This window comes from Oryctolagus cuniculus, chromosome 7 (genome assembly GCF_964237555.1).
Source record: "Oryctolagus cuniculus chromosome 7, mOryCun1.1, whole genome shotgun sequence".
Taxonomy (NCBI): Eukaryota; Metazoa; Chordata; class Mammalia; order Lagomorpha; family Leporidae; genus Oryctolagus; species Oryctolagus cuniculus.
This window is the reverse complement of record NC_091438.1, coordinates 11,710,826-11,724,209: the sequence shown is the minus strand read 5'-3', so window position 1 is coordinate 11,724,209 and position 13,384 is coordinate 11,710,826. Positions and strand designations below refer to the sequence as shown.

The following is a 13,384-nucleotide window of genomic DNA, read 5'->3' as shown; positions in this document are numbered from 1 at the left end:
AGGCTGGGACTCAAACTGACACCCATATTGGGTGGCAGCTTAAACTGCTATGTTACAACTACAGCCCCTCCTTGATCTCTTCCCATCTAAGACTGCCAGATCATATCTCAGAAAAAGCTGCGATTAAAAGAAAAAATTTCAGGAGTATAAGTCAGTTGAACAAAGCCCCCAAAGATGCTTGCTTATTATGTATTTGTTCCTCCTCCTACCAGCCCGCACCCCACACAGACTGATCCTTCACACTCACCTTCATCCAGTTTGCATTCACTTTTAGGATCTACTGGAAAATATATCTGTTTTGTAATTGGTTTTATTTAATTTTATTTTGATTTGTTCATTTGAGACACAGGGAGGGATAGACAGTAAGTGAGAGGGAGAGAGACAGGCAGTCTCATCCACTAGTGCACTCCTCAAATGCCTGCCACCACTGTGACTGAGCCAGAAACTCCATCCAGGCCTCCCATCTGGGTAGCAGGAACCCAAGGACGTGAGCCATCACTGCTGCCTCCCAGGGTATGCATTAGCAGGAAGCTGGAGTCAGACGCCAGAGCCGGGTGGGGGGCAGGGATCAAGCCCAGGTATTCTGATAGGAGCTCCAGACATCTTAACTGGTGTGATGATCTCTAGGCTACATGCCTCTCCCCATAATTGTTTTGCTTTTAAGTATATGCTCACTTTATAATAGGTTAGTATCAAACTTCATGTGTTTATTTGATGTTTCAGATTGTTGTTAACTCCAGTTTTCTTGTTTAGACTGTGTGCTTATGCTGTGCTAACTCTGAATGCTAAATAGAAAATATCAAAGTTACTGATCTGCTTTTTAAATTTTTCAAAGAAATAATACTGCTTACCTTTTAAGCGTTCAGAACTCTTTTAATTAATGCATTTATGCTGCTTCTCTTTTATTGAACTTCAAACATCTTTTTGTTTCCTCATGAGCAGGTGCTGCTTTCATGTTCCCATGTGTTTCACAGAGTAAGTCACCCTGCTGCACCCCCACCATCAAGTGTGCACTGCTCAACTTCGTAGCCCAGAGAAACCCCACGCATTGTAAAGTCTCCCCAAAAGAGCCATTAGTTTCTCCACAGTCACCATTCATAGTTGGAAACATGACTTCAGGCTACAAGTACAATTCATCCTGTTTTGAAAATCATGAATCCGATGTGACAAAAGAACCACAAATGTTTGTATAACAGATTGTTGTTGGTAATGCACATCCAAGTGAGTGATAGCTTAATTCATGTGATCTAGCTGCTTGGGAGTCTTAGACACACACATGAGCTACCTATACACCAGTTGACTTTCAGAAGTTTTTGATCTCTCTGCATGTTTATTCTTGTAAAAACCCATTTTTGGAACAGGTTTCGTGAAGAAGGTGTTAATATCTGATGAAGCTTCTTCACTTCATAGTCTAAATTGGAGCAAGTCTCATAATTATGAGAGAAAAGAGCACTGTAATTACATCAGAAGTAGAAATGATGTTTATAAATAATGACTTATAAAATTTTAAGTGAAATGTTTTCCTTCAGGCATGCCTTCAGGCTTTTGAAAAGTTCACAAATAAAAAAACCTGTCCTCTCTGTAGAAAGAACCAGTATCAAACCAGAGTGATACACGACGGGGCCCGCCTATTCAAACTAAAGTGTGCCACAAGGTAAGAAGGGTCTCCTCCCACTCACTGGGACCCCAGCACCCAAGGAGCAGAGGGTTTAAAGATCGGGCTGCAGAAACTCAATGTAAAAGACATTGGGGTGTCAGCTCTCTTTCTGTCCACCATAGTCTCCCAGGGCCTGTGGCCCAGGGCTTATGCTCACTACTGAACTATTTGTTACAGTCTTCAAATATCTACCTTATAGAATCCAAGCCTACTGGAGAGGATACATTGTTCGAAAATGGTACAGAAACCTGAGGAAAACAGTACCTCCCACAGACGCCAAATTGAGGAAAAAATTCTTTGAAGAAAAGGTAGGCATAGATTGTCAGTTCTCGGGCCATAGTCTCTATATGTCAGTGGTTCGTATGGAGTCATTAGGTGTTACGGGCAGTAAAATGTTGATTCATCCCTCAGTCTGGGGGCTTTTTAAAGTCATTGGAATAGTCATTGAGTAGTTCTGTTGTACTTAAATCGGCTGCCAACATGGATAATAAAATACTTTTCGATTTTCTTTTCTAGTTGAATCTTCAAGTTTATAAAATTATGATAGTGTAATTGAAAACAACTTTTCTTTGGCCATTTTGTGCCAATTGTTTAATCTTTTCAGATAGAAGAAAGGAAACAAGTCTAAGTTTTTCACACCCTCTGAACTGAAAGTAAATGAAGATATCAGATTTGATTCTTCTAGTAATGATGAGAATGGAAGGAAGCTTTATAAAGAAGAAAGCCTCCACAGTGCCAGATTATATAGAGGAGAACTGCCTTCCCATCCTTCTTTTAACCACTGTGTCTCTTTTTGCTTTTGGGGTCTGTTTTCTGTTACTTGTACCCCATACATAAAGGACAGGCATGGCAGAGTAGAAGGAGCCAGCCCCATACCTGTCCTCCTTAGCTCTGTGGCCTGGGGCAAATGGCAGCAACCGTAAGAAAGTAATCATTGCTACCTTGACGTATTGCCCTACACACTGGCTGTACCATTCATGAAGCCCTGTCATGTCCTCACATACGTTAGCTGCAAGTTGAGATAAAACTCCTCGCGGTCACACTGCTCTGTCACAGTTTGCTGTGGCAGTATCATTTACACACTCAGATCTTTTTCTAAACTTTACCTTGCTAGCCTGCACTCCCATTTGGAATAATGAGTAATAGAAAGATACTCTTCCCTGGAGAAAGCAATCCCTACTTCCTGCCTTCCCTTGGGAGGCTAAGCAACCACAGTCGTGTCCTTTGGGTGCCTTGGCTTATTTGCACCACAACACTGCTTCCTGGGTTTATCCCAGACTCACAGTGCACCCTGTCAGAGTAAAGTGCTATTCCTTCTGGGTGCCCTCATGCACTTCTCTTAATTTAGTGATGCTTTTACTGACCCGGGATAAGAAAGCCTTTTGAAAGTGTCCCAGAATGACGTTTAGGGACCCTAAAAGTGAATGGCTTTAGGCTTGACTGTAAGGCAGTGTGGTTTTTTTAATCCCCTGATAACCCTTCCTAGCCACTTAAGCAATGTAAAGAAGCATGAGCAAAAGGAAATGGGGACATTGACTTAATGTGGTGTCACTGTGTCTCAGATGTAATCAAGTAAAATGTATCTAATTTGCCTTCCTGAGCAGGAAAACATTAAATGCAATAGCAACATGTGAGCAAATGGCCTTAAAATACCGCATGTCTTGAAGGCAGAGCTGCTGAACCGGCGGCTGGCACGTATCAGCTGCTGTGGCTTGAGCCGCCGGAGTCGCCATCCCTGTTGTGAGCAGTGTGGAGCAATGAGGGGCTTCTACTTTTGGGGCACAGAAAAGGCAGGCAGCACAGGGGGAGACCAAGGCTGTGGAGAAAGTCTGCAGTGTTGTTTACATATGAGATGAATTATACTCTCCCAGGCATTGGTATCCCTCATAGTATGAACTGATAGCAAAGCATATTTAGGGAAAGAGCTAAGGGTCCTAGTAAAAGCCCCTCCACTTGTTTACGGGAGTCGTGTAAAAAGCCTCTCACTTTTCAGGGCTGCCTAGTTCTTTCTCACATGGCCCAGTTGACAGAAGAAACAGGCAGTCGGCCAAAAGCCCCCATAATTACTGGATATAAAGGATGTGCTACCTTCCCTTTTTCTTGAATATGACCATTCCTCTTGCTGTTTAGAAAGCAGTAGGTTGACCTCTCCAGGTTGGCTCTCGTCCTTGTCCAGCAGCCAACATGACAGCCTCAGCCTCACCTGCAGACCTCACGCCCACTCCTGCAGGAAGCATGTATCTCTGGCCAGGTCTTTGTATTCTCAGTAACGTCTCTCGTCTTTCATCGGAGATTGTTAGTCTCCAGTGTTGTTCATTCTCAATTCAGTAGCTGACTGTCTCCCATGATGTTTCCATCCTTTTATATTCTTTTCATGTTTTTATATTCCGTGGTCTGACAGTCTGGATCTCTGAAACTCTCTGAGTCATTTCTAATATGTAATCTGCTGGCTCTTCAATCAGAATCATTCATTGTTTTCTCCTAAAATTTTAGACAGTGATTTTGCCTTATATGTTTAACATTTTGTTATGAGTTCATCATCGGCTAATAACTGAACACATTGCTTTCACTGCTGTAGTCATGAGACTCAACTGATTGTCTGGCTACAGTATTGCCTGTGTATGATTTGTGACACACAGATTACTTTCTGTTTTCCACTCTATAAAATACAAAAGACCCAGTGTGATAGGGTTATTTTCAGAATCTGGAATATGGTACAGAGTAAGGAGCTTTTAAGTCTATAACCCAAAGCCAAAACAGCACTGTGGTCCTGTGCCGAGGGTGGCCATCAACAGAGCTGCCTCACAGCTCAAATGCTTTTCAGAGAAAGAATATTGACCGTATCTTTACTTGCCAACGTTTAACCCTGTAATCATTCTGCTTAGAGCTTTTTAACCTTTGCAAATAAGTCCTCCCAACTAAGTAAACATATTTTCAGTTTCTTAAAGGAAGATAAGGAAAAGCAAACCCAGCTGGCAGGTGAATAGAGTGCCCTTTCCTCATCCTCACCCAGCGCCACTTCAAGGGATGGCCTCATTCCTGCCCTCGCTTGGTGAGATGGGAGCCCCTCGTGCTCCTCAGGACTTGCTCTGGGAATCCAGTCTCTCCCAGCTTCATTTACCCTTCTGTGGGAAGGAGTATCACGCCAGTGGCTGTTCCTGTCCCCTATTTCCAACTTCTCACAAGTCCTCGGATTTGCTCTGTGCCCAATCCGGCCCCTCTGCCCTGTTTCTCTTCATGCTATCTCCTTCCTTTACGCTTTCACCTCTAGTCTACCCTGTACCTTGCTAAGTACACTAACTCGCCCTGCGTGTTGCCATGATTAGTCTTACTGTGCCACTGCCTCAATTAAAATATTACCATTTTCAAGGCCTAGTTCAAGTACTCTTCTAATTTCATTGGCCTTCTCTAAACCTCAGTTGTATGCTAAAAAAGGAAGAAAAAACACTCAAAAGGTAGAAAAAGGAAAAGTTTAAATTATATTTGAGCTTATATTTTACATTTCTAGTTTTTCCTTTGAGGCTTTTAAAGATGACCACAGAAAATTTGGATAGCTAATTCACTTTAGCTGAATATCTAAGAATAAATTGATAAGCAAAACAATTTTGGTGCAGGGGAGGGGGGAAAGTAGATGTGTCAGGGAGAGAGGTGTTGAAGTAAACTCTGCAGGGCAGTGGCTTTCAGACTTTTCCCACAACTCACAATAAGGAGTTTATTCTTTTTTTTTCATTTTCTTTTTTTTTTATTTATTTATTTTTTTTTTTGACAGGCAGAGTGGACAGTGAGAGAGAGAGAGACAGAGAGAAAGGTCTTCCTTTTGCTGTTGGTTCACCCTCCAATGGCCGCCGCGGTTGGCGCGCTGCGGCCGTTGCACCGCACTGATCCGATGGCAGGAGCCAGGTACTTATCCTGGTCTCCCATGGGGTGCAGGGCCCAAGGACTTGGGCCATCCTCCACTGCACTCCCTGGCCACAGCAGAGAGCTGGCCTGGAAGAGGGGCAACCGGGACAGAATCCGGTGCCCCGACCGGGACTAGAACCCGGTGTGCCGGCGCCGCAAGGCGGAGGATTAGCCTAGTGAGCCACGGCGCCGGCCAAGGAGTTTATTCTGTACAGTAACCCAGCGTATGTATGCACTTAAGGGAAACAAATCTTTCACAAGACAGCAACCACCCTTACCACATCCACCAACTGTGATCAGTTGTATTCTATGTCATCTCCAAAATTCAGGACTCACACATTCATGTAAGTCAATATTGGATTATGTACGTTAGTATATAAATAAATGCACATACAAGTAATGTTCTTATCCTCTAAAGATAGCCTTGCTTATTCAGCAGTCATGTGTGGGGTGGGGAAAGGCAGGATAGATATACAAATTCAGATCACAGGAAGGTTGTGCTCCACACTTGGTACATTGGATAATTGCCTCTGCTTTCAATTGTTAATAAACTGTGGAATCCAAGAATTCCAAGCTCTGTTTCTGCTGGTTTCCTAACTCAAACCTGCAGTTTCTCTGTGCCATGCTCTTGTCATGTATCCTGTTTGGCCACAAACATCTGAAATCTGTAACCCTCATTTTAAATGAGTAAAGATTGAGTCTAATGTAATATATACATATATATTATATAAAACTATATATTATATAAAATATATTGTATATACTATAACATATATATATAAAATATTAACCGTAGGTAGATGCTCTTATCACAGCTCCTGGTTGTCTGGTTTGTTTTTTTTAAAATATTTTATTTATTTATTTTGAGAGGTGGAGAGACAGAGACAGAGTTCTTCCATCTGCTGGTTCACACCCCTAATAGTCATTATGGCGCGAGCTGGGCAGATCTGAAGCCAGGAGCCAGGAGCTTCTGGGTCTCCCATATGGCTGCAGGGGCCCAAGCACCTGGGCCATCTTCTACTGCTTTCCCAGGCCACAGCAAAGAGCTGGATTGGAAGAGGAGTAGCCAGGACTCGAACCAGTGCCCATGTGGGATGCTGGCGCCACAGACAGAGGCTTTAGCCCATTACACCACAGTGCCAGCCTGTGACTGCCTATTTGGATAGAACTCGAGAGCTGCCCTTTATGATGTAGGCTGCTTGTTAGTCATTTACCAAATGGCACTTGTAATTTGATGATTTTTTCCCTACCTTTCCAACTTCATGGAACTCATTCTCTGAGCTATAAGAATTCTCTGGGAAGTATTAATTAATATTATAATCTCTAAATTAAAATCATCCACCTGTTTAATGGAATCTGTCGAACTGGGCTATTGGAGTTCATATTATCCAGGGGTGCTGGTTAATTTATGTGTCAACTTGACTGGGCTAGGAGATGCTCAGATTATCTGGTTAAACATTATCTCTGGGTGTGTCATGAGGGTGTTTCTGAAAAAGATTAGCACTTGAAGCTGTGGACTCAGGAAAATAAATCACTCTCCCAGTGTGGATGGGCAGTACCCAACCCCTTGAATAAAAAGCTAAGGAAGGAAGAACTCTGCTGTTTCTGGCCACTTCTGGGACATCAGTCCTGCCTCTGATCTAGGAGTCCTCCCAACCATACTCCTGATTCTCAGCCTTCAGACCCAGATTGGAGCTGTAATCACCAGCTTGCCTAGGTCTCCAACTTGCAAAAGATGGGCTATAGGACTTCTCAGCCTCTAAGTCCGTGTGAGCCCATTCCTCATAATATATTCCCCTGCGCGCGCGCACACACACACACTTATATCTCGTAAGGGTTCTGTTTCTCTGAAGAACCGTGCGTGACTAATACATCAGAATCCTACAGATGCATTTTGACCATGAGGATGTGTATACAAATGATAGTTTGAAGAGAATTTATGTGAAAAAATCACCGTAAACTGTGAGGTGAAAGACCACTAAGGAATGTGACATTTGCAGTCTCAAACTATTACCCCACAATTTACAAACTATTACCCCACACGTTACTCAATTTACAAAGAGAAAGAGGAATCTTTACAATGGGGAAGTCTGGCATATGTCTCCTACCCAGTGATCAAAGTGATCAATAATCAAGTGGATTGACACCATTTGTCCTTAATGTGCACAGGAACCCTGGAACAAAGCATCACTTTTGGACTTTCATGCCAAAAATGCTTGACCTGTACCAAATTAGGAGAAAATAGTAAGCAGATTAATCAAAAATGAGAACTATTCTTCAAAACAGTTGGCATGAACTCTAAAATATCAATGTCATAATGAAGAAAATGGCTGAGGAAAGTTCTAGAATACAGGTGTGGAGCACAGTATAAGTTTAATGAGATCTTTGATTGTATAATGGACCAAAACTGAAACAAGAGCTATAATTGAGGTAGTTTAGGGTTTGAATATGCATTATATTTTACACAGCAGTAATCTATCAATGTTAAATTTCCTGGTGTATTAATCATATTATGACTTAAGGTACAGTGATCTGATTCTTAGGAGTTACATGCCAAGTATGTACAGGTAATGTCTTACAATGTTTGCAGCTATCACACATTCATATAAAAGTGTAAAAGCTAACCAAAAAAGGAAAAGAGTAGAAAATGTAAGATGATAGGATTAAAATATAGCAGTAACTGCAGTAATTAAAAAAAATTAAAAAAACATGATTGAGATAATTTTCTTATTAAACACAAACTCTTGGATTACATTGAAAAAATCAGGTAGTAACTGCTTATGAAAGACACATTTAAAACAAAAGTGCTCTGTGTAAAATAATACTCAGAAATAAACAAGACAACTTAAAATGAGATAAATGGCAAAAATAGAACAAAATGAAAATCATAATAAAACAAATGGATTATAAAGTTAGTATGGAAATTTAGAATCTAAAATGCACCCCATTCTCGTGTTCATGACAAGAACACTGATGTTCTGTGGTATATAGCTAAAGCTTCATGTAGAGGAAAATTAGTAATGTTAAGTATCTTTGTTAATACCAAGAAAGATTTAAAGTAATGAATTATTCAGGAAACCAGTGGGAAAAAAAACACTGATTTTGTATTTCACTTCATTCATTTCATCTGGAAGGCAGAGCAAGAGAGACAGAGAGAAAAAGAGAGAGATCTTCCATCTACTGTTTTATTCCCCAAATGCCCATAACAGCCAGAGCTGGACCAGGCTGAAGCCAAGAGCCCTGAACTCTATCTGGATCTTCCATGTGGGTGACAGGAGCCCAAGTACTGGGTCGTCATGAGCTGTCTTCCCAGGTGCACTAACGGGAAGCTGAATTGGAAGTGGAGCAGCTGGAATTCAGATGGACACTGTAACATGAGTGCCGCCATCCCTAACTTACTGTGCCAAAACACTCATCCCTAATTTTTTTTAAATGTAGGAAATACAAAGATAAATTATTAGGGAATAAGTGAAACTAGTAAGTAAAACCAATAGCTGGTATTTGGAGAAAGAGAAGATAAATTTCTCATGGGAGTTTTTTTCAAAAAGCCTGCAAGAGGGTCTCATGTTTGGAGCACTGGCCATACCCATATTATAGTGCCAGTTCCAGTCCCAGCTGCCCTGCTTCTGATCCAACTCCCTGTTAATGTGCCTGGAAAGGGCTGAAGCCAAGGCCAGAAACTCCGTCCTGGTCTCCCACATGGTGGCAAGGGGCCCAAGGAAAATGATCATCTTTATTTCTAAAAAGAAATAAAGATATATTTAGTAAAAATAATATTTGCTTATACATATATTAACATTTAGGAGTTGCTACTATTATATTCTTTTTAAGATTTATTTATTTATTTGAGAGGCAGAGTTACAGACAGAGAGAGGGAGAACAGAGAGAGAGGTCTTCCATCCACTGATTCAGTCCCCAAATGGCCACAATGGCTGGAGCTGGACCGATCCAAAGCCAGGAGCCAGGGTCCTCTTCCAGGTCTCCCACATGGGTGCAGGGGCCCAAGGACTTCAGCCATCTTCAACTACTTTCCCAAGCCATTAGCTGGAAGCGCTGTCAGAAGTGGAGCAGCCAGGACTCGAACTGCTGCCCAGATAGGATGCTGGCGCTGCAGGCAGAGGCTTAGCCTGCTATGCCACAGCACTGGCCCCTATTATTCTTTATTATTATTATTATTATTATTTTTATTTTTTGACAGGCAGAGTGGACAGTGAGAGAGAGAGAGACAGAGAGAAAGGTCTTCCTTTGCCGTTTGTTCACCCTTCAATGGCCGCCGCGGCCGGCGCACCGCGCTGATCCAATGGCAGGAGCCAGGTGCTTCTCCTGGTCTCCCATGGGGTGCAGGGCCCAAGCACTTGGGCCATCCCCCACTGCACTCCCTGGCCACAGCAGAGAGCTGGCCTGGAAGAGGGGCAACCAGGACTAGAACCCGGTGTGCCGGCGCCGCAAGGCGGAGGATTAGCCTAGTGAGCCGCCGCGCCGGCCCTATTATTCTTTTTTAAACAATGTAATAAATAAAATAAATATGTTACAGTTCAAAATAAGAACAGCTTAAGAAGAGGCCGGTTTTTCAGTCTAGTAGTTAAGACACCTGCATCTCATGTCAAAGTACCTGAGTTTGATTCCTGACCCAGTTTCCCACCACAGCAGGGCTCTGGGAGTCAATGGTGATGGCTCAAGTTAACTGGGTTCCTGCCACCCACGTGGGGGACCTGGAGCTCATTCCCAGCTCCTCACCTCGGCCCGGCCAGGCACCAGCTATGGTAGATGTTTGAGTTTCTCTCTTGCTTTCTCTGTCAGAAACAGAAAATGTTAGACAGTAGCACCACACAGCCCATGTTCGTGAATAAGGTAATAGTCCTCCACAGGGGGACTTTTAGAAAAGCCTAGCGTTTCCCATGATTTAATAGTATACGCTGTCTTACAAAAATAGTGAAATGTTTTTCTGATTATAGGAACAACTTTATTATTTTCAAGAAAAAATTTTGGATTATTTTTCCTTTAAATACCTATGAAATTTTTTGTTTAACATAAGGTGTAAATAAAATGAGTCTTCAAAATCTGGAAGTTCCAGATTAAGATATTGTAAATAAAAAAGGAACTGTTGGCCTTGGATTCTCAATGCAGGCTTCTGTTTTCCATTATATTCATTCTTACATGATATTTTTTTTTAAGATTTATTTATTTATTTGAAAGTCAGAGTTACACAGAGAGAGCAGAGGCAGAGAGAGAGAGAGAGATTGAGAGAGAGAGATCTTCCATCCGATGGTTCACTCCCCAGTTGGCCGCAATAGCTGGACCTGCGCCGATCCAAAGCCAGGAGCCAGGAGCCTCTTCCAGGTCTCCCACATGGGTGCAGGGACCCAAAGACTTGGGTCATCTTCTACCGCTTTCCCAGGCCATAGCAGAAAGCTGGATTGGAAGTGGAGTAGCTAGGTTTCGAACCAGCGCCCTTATGGGATGCCAGCGCTTCAGACCAGTGTGTTAACCCACTGTGCCACAGTGCCGGCCCCTGAAAGTTCTGAAGAACCAAAACTACATACTAAATAAAGTGGTGTTATGGGTTTCTAAGTAATAACGAATATTAATAATGAATAAATTCCAAAGCCAGAATTAACGGTGACTTTATCCAGGCTTCCTTGGATGAGAGGACAACTTCTGCATAGTATGGGAAGGCGGGCATTTGGTGTGGCAGTTAAAATGCTGCCTGGGATGCTCACATCCCATAGCAGAGGCTCTGGCTTCAAATCCTGGCTCTGCTCCCAGCTCCAGCTCAGGTTCCTGCCTTCCTGCCACCCGTATGGGAGACCCAGATTGAGTTCCAGGCTCCATGGCCCAGCCCTGGCTGTTGTGTGCATTTGGGGAGAGGACCAACACATGCAAGATCTCTGTCTCTGTCTCTTTGCCTTTCAAATAAAGGAAAAACCAAATCAAATCAAACGGAGAAACTGTAATGATTCTCCTTTCTGTCTGAACAACCATTCCAACTCTGTGTGCTGGTGGTTCTCAGACTCTTCGAGACTCACAGAAATGTAGAGAAATTTACGGCTTTAATGGTCATTGCCAACTCGTAAAAACTTTTTATTTTATTTTACCAAGTAAGAGTTTTTAAAAACACAGAACACCCACATCTTCTCAGAATCACTTCCTAGAGAAAGACTTCTGTAACAGCAGGAAAGTGCAAAGTCCCTGGCCACACCCTTTTCATGGCATGTGTTTAGCCTCAGGAACATTTCACCCCGCGGAATTTACTCTTGTTTCTTTGCTGGCAGATAGCTGAAGACTTTGCCATACATGGGAACCATTGGCTTAGATCGAAGATAAATTACCTTCAGGGAAAAAGGAGTCTAATCAATAGAAGAGAAAGGCAAAGCAGAATAATAGTCAATTTGATAGTTTTAGACACAATAAATTAGGAAGTGTTTGTTTCCTTTGTGTGCCTCCAGACCTCAGGAGGATGGATGTGTTTTTAATTCTCTAGATTAGATTAGCACAAGCCCGCTCTGTTTTATAAATTAATCTATTTTACTTGTAAAAGAACCGTGGTCTTGCATTTTCATTCACGTTAATGAAGTCTTTGTTTTTCACGCATCTACTAGGGGGTTAACTAATTAATGAAACGCAGGGATCATCTTTCTACAAATAGGACTACTTCCATACATGGAGGGTTTCTTTTCACAAAGGTGCCTTGCTTTAAAGTCCTGGCGTACGTATCCTCACAAAGCGAAGTCAGGTTACAAACGAGGTTCTTTTCCATATGCCAGTCTTGTGGCAAGAACTGAGAGGTCAGATGTTGTGTTGTGTCCCCTTGAGTGAGTGTCAGAGAATGAAAATGCAGTCAGCAAGGCCTTTGTCACAGGGGGTATTTGACTTGTCTGGGGATGATACAGTAGTCCCAGTGCACATTCATTCTGGTTTTGACAAACTCAGATCAAAGAGGCCCTGAAAGGTCAGCAGAGCTGTTATGCTAATACCCGGCACCAGTGTGTACAGAAAGCCCAAGTGTTGCCCAGAATGCAGTGCTTGGTCCTTGAATGCCTTTGATCCTTATCTAAAAATTCTGCTAGCATATGTCATATAATTGAGGTATGGTCTTTTATTGCTGCAATTAAAACTTTTCAAATGCACTATATTATCTCCACCCCAGCTAAAAGTCCTGGCCGTTGTTTAAAAAGTGAGGTTAGTGATTTGTCAGCCTAGGGGCTGCCCGCTCCCACACCCTCCGGCCTGGGGTTTCTCTTACTTTTTTCATTTACATCTCACCAAACAGCATAATGGTCTGAAAGTTTGTTTAGTCCTTTGACTTCCTTTATCACGTGGAGATGGCAAACATTCTGTTGCTAACTTGAAGTGGCTCCAAGCAGCAAGACTGGAAGGATATTAAACCAGTAAAAGCTTATCAACTGATTCATTGATATGCTGTAAATTCCAGGCTTTTCATTTTGCTTTTGAGGGCGGCCATAAGTCAACACATTAGTAAGCAATTTGCTGACATCCAGATGGATCACTCACAGAGGCCTCTTGGGTAGACAAAGTTCACCTGGGTACTTCTGTTAGTATTTTTTTTTAATGGTTAGCCAGTATGTTGCTTGTAAATGACCAGTAATCGCTTTACATATCAATAGCCCAGACTCTCAAGTTACTTTAATTCATCAGGTATCTGAAACAGGAGACTTAAGAGAGAAATACAGTGACACTTGCTCTTTTTTGAAATTGGAAATTTTTATTTCCGTCTGTTTCTGTAGGATTCATGGTATTAACCATTAGTTTAAAAACGAGAGCTCGGTTGTCATTTGTTTCTCCTGGGTCTTGCCCTGCAGTTACTCA

At 42.3% G+C, this 13,384-nt stretch overlaps 1 protein-coding gene across 5 annotated transcripts in view; it reads left to right on the top strand.

The window, feature by feature from the left end:
• RNF32 (ring finger protein 32) overlaps positions 1-13,384 on the top strand; it is a 42,599-nt gene that overhangs the window by 20,353 nt on the left and 8,862 nt on the right. For 3 of the 5 annotated variants that reach the window (XM_008263869.4, XM_002715021.5, XM_070077224.1), the window contains exons 5-7: positions 943-975; positions 1,530-1,654; positions 1,857-1,965. In XM_008263869.4, the coding sequence (XP_008262091.2) occupies positions 943-975; positions 1,530-1,654; positions 1,857-1,965 (267 nt within the window). Of the gene's footprint in view, positions 1-942; positions 976-1,529; positions 1,655-1,856; positions 1,966-2,261; positions 5,378-6,589; positions 13,379-13,384 lie in introns of those variants that run through there. The other 2 variants (XM_070077223.1, XM_070077225.1) reach the window with 2 other exon arrangements.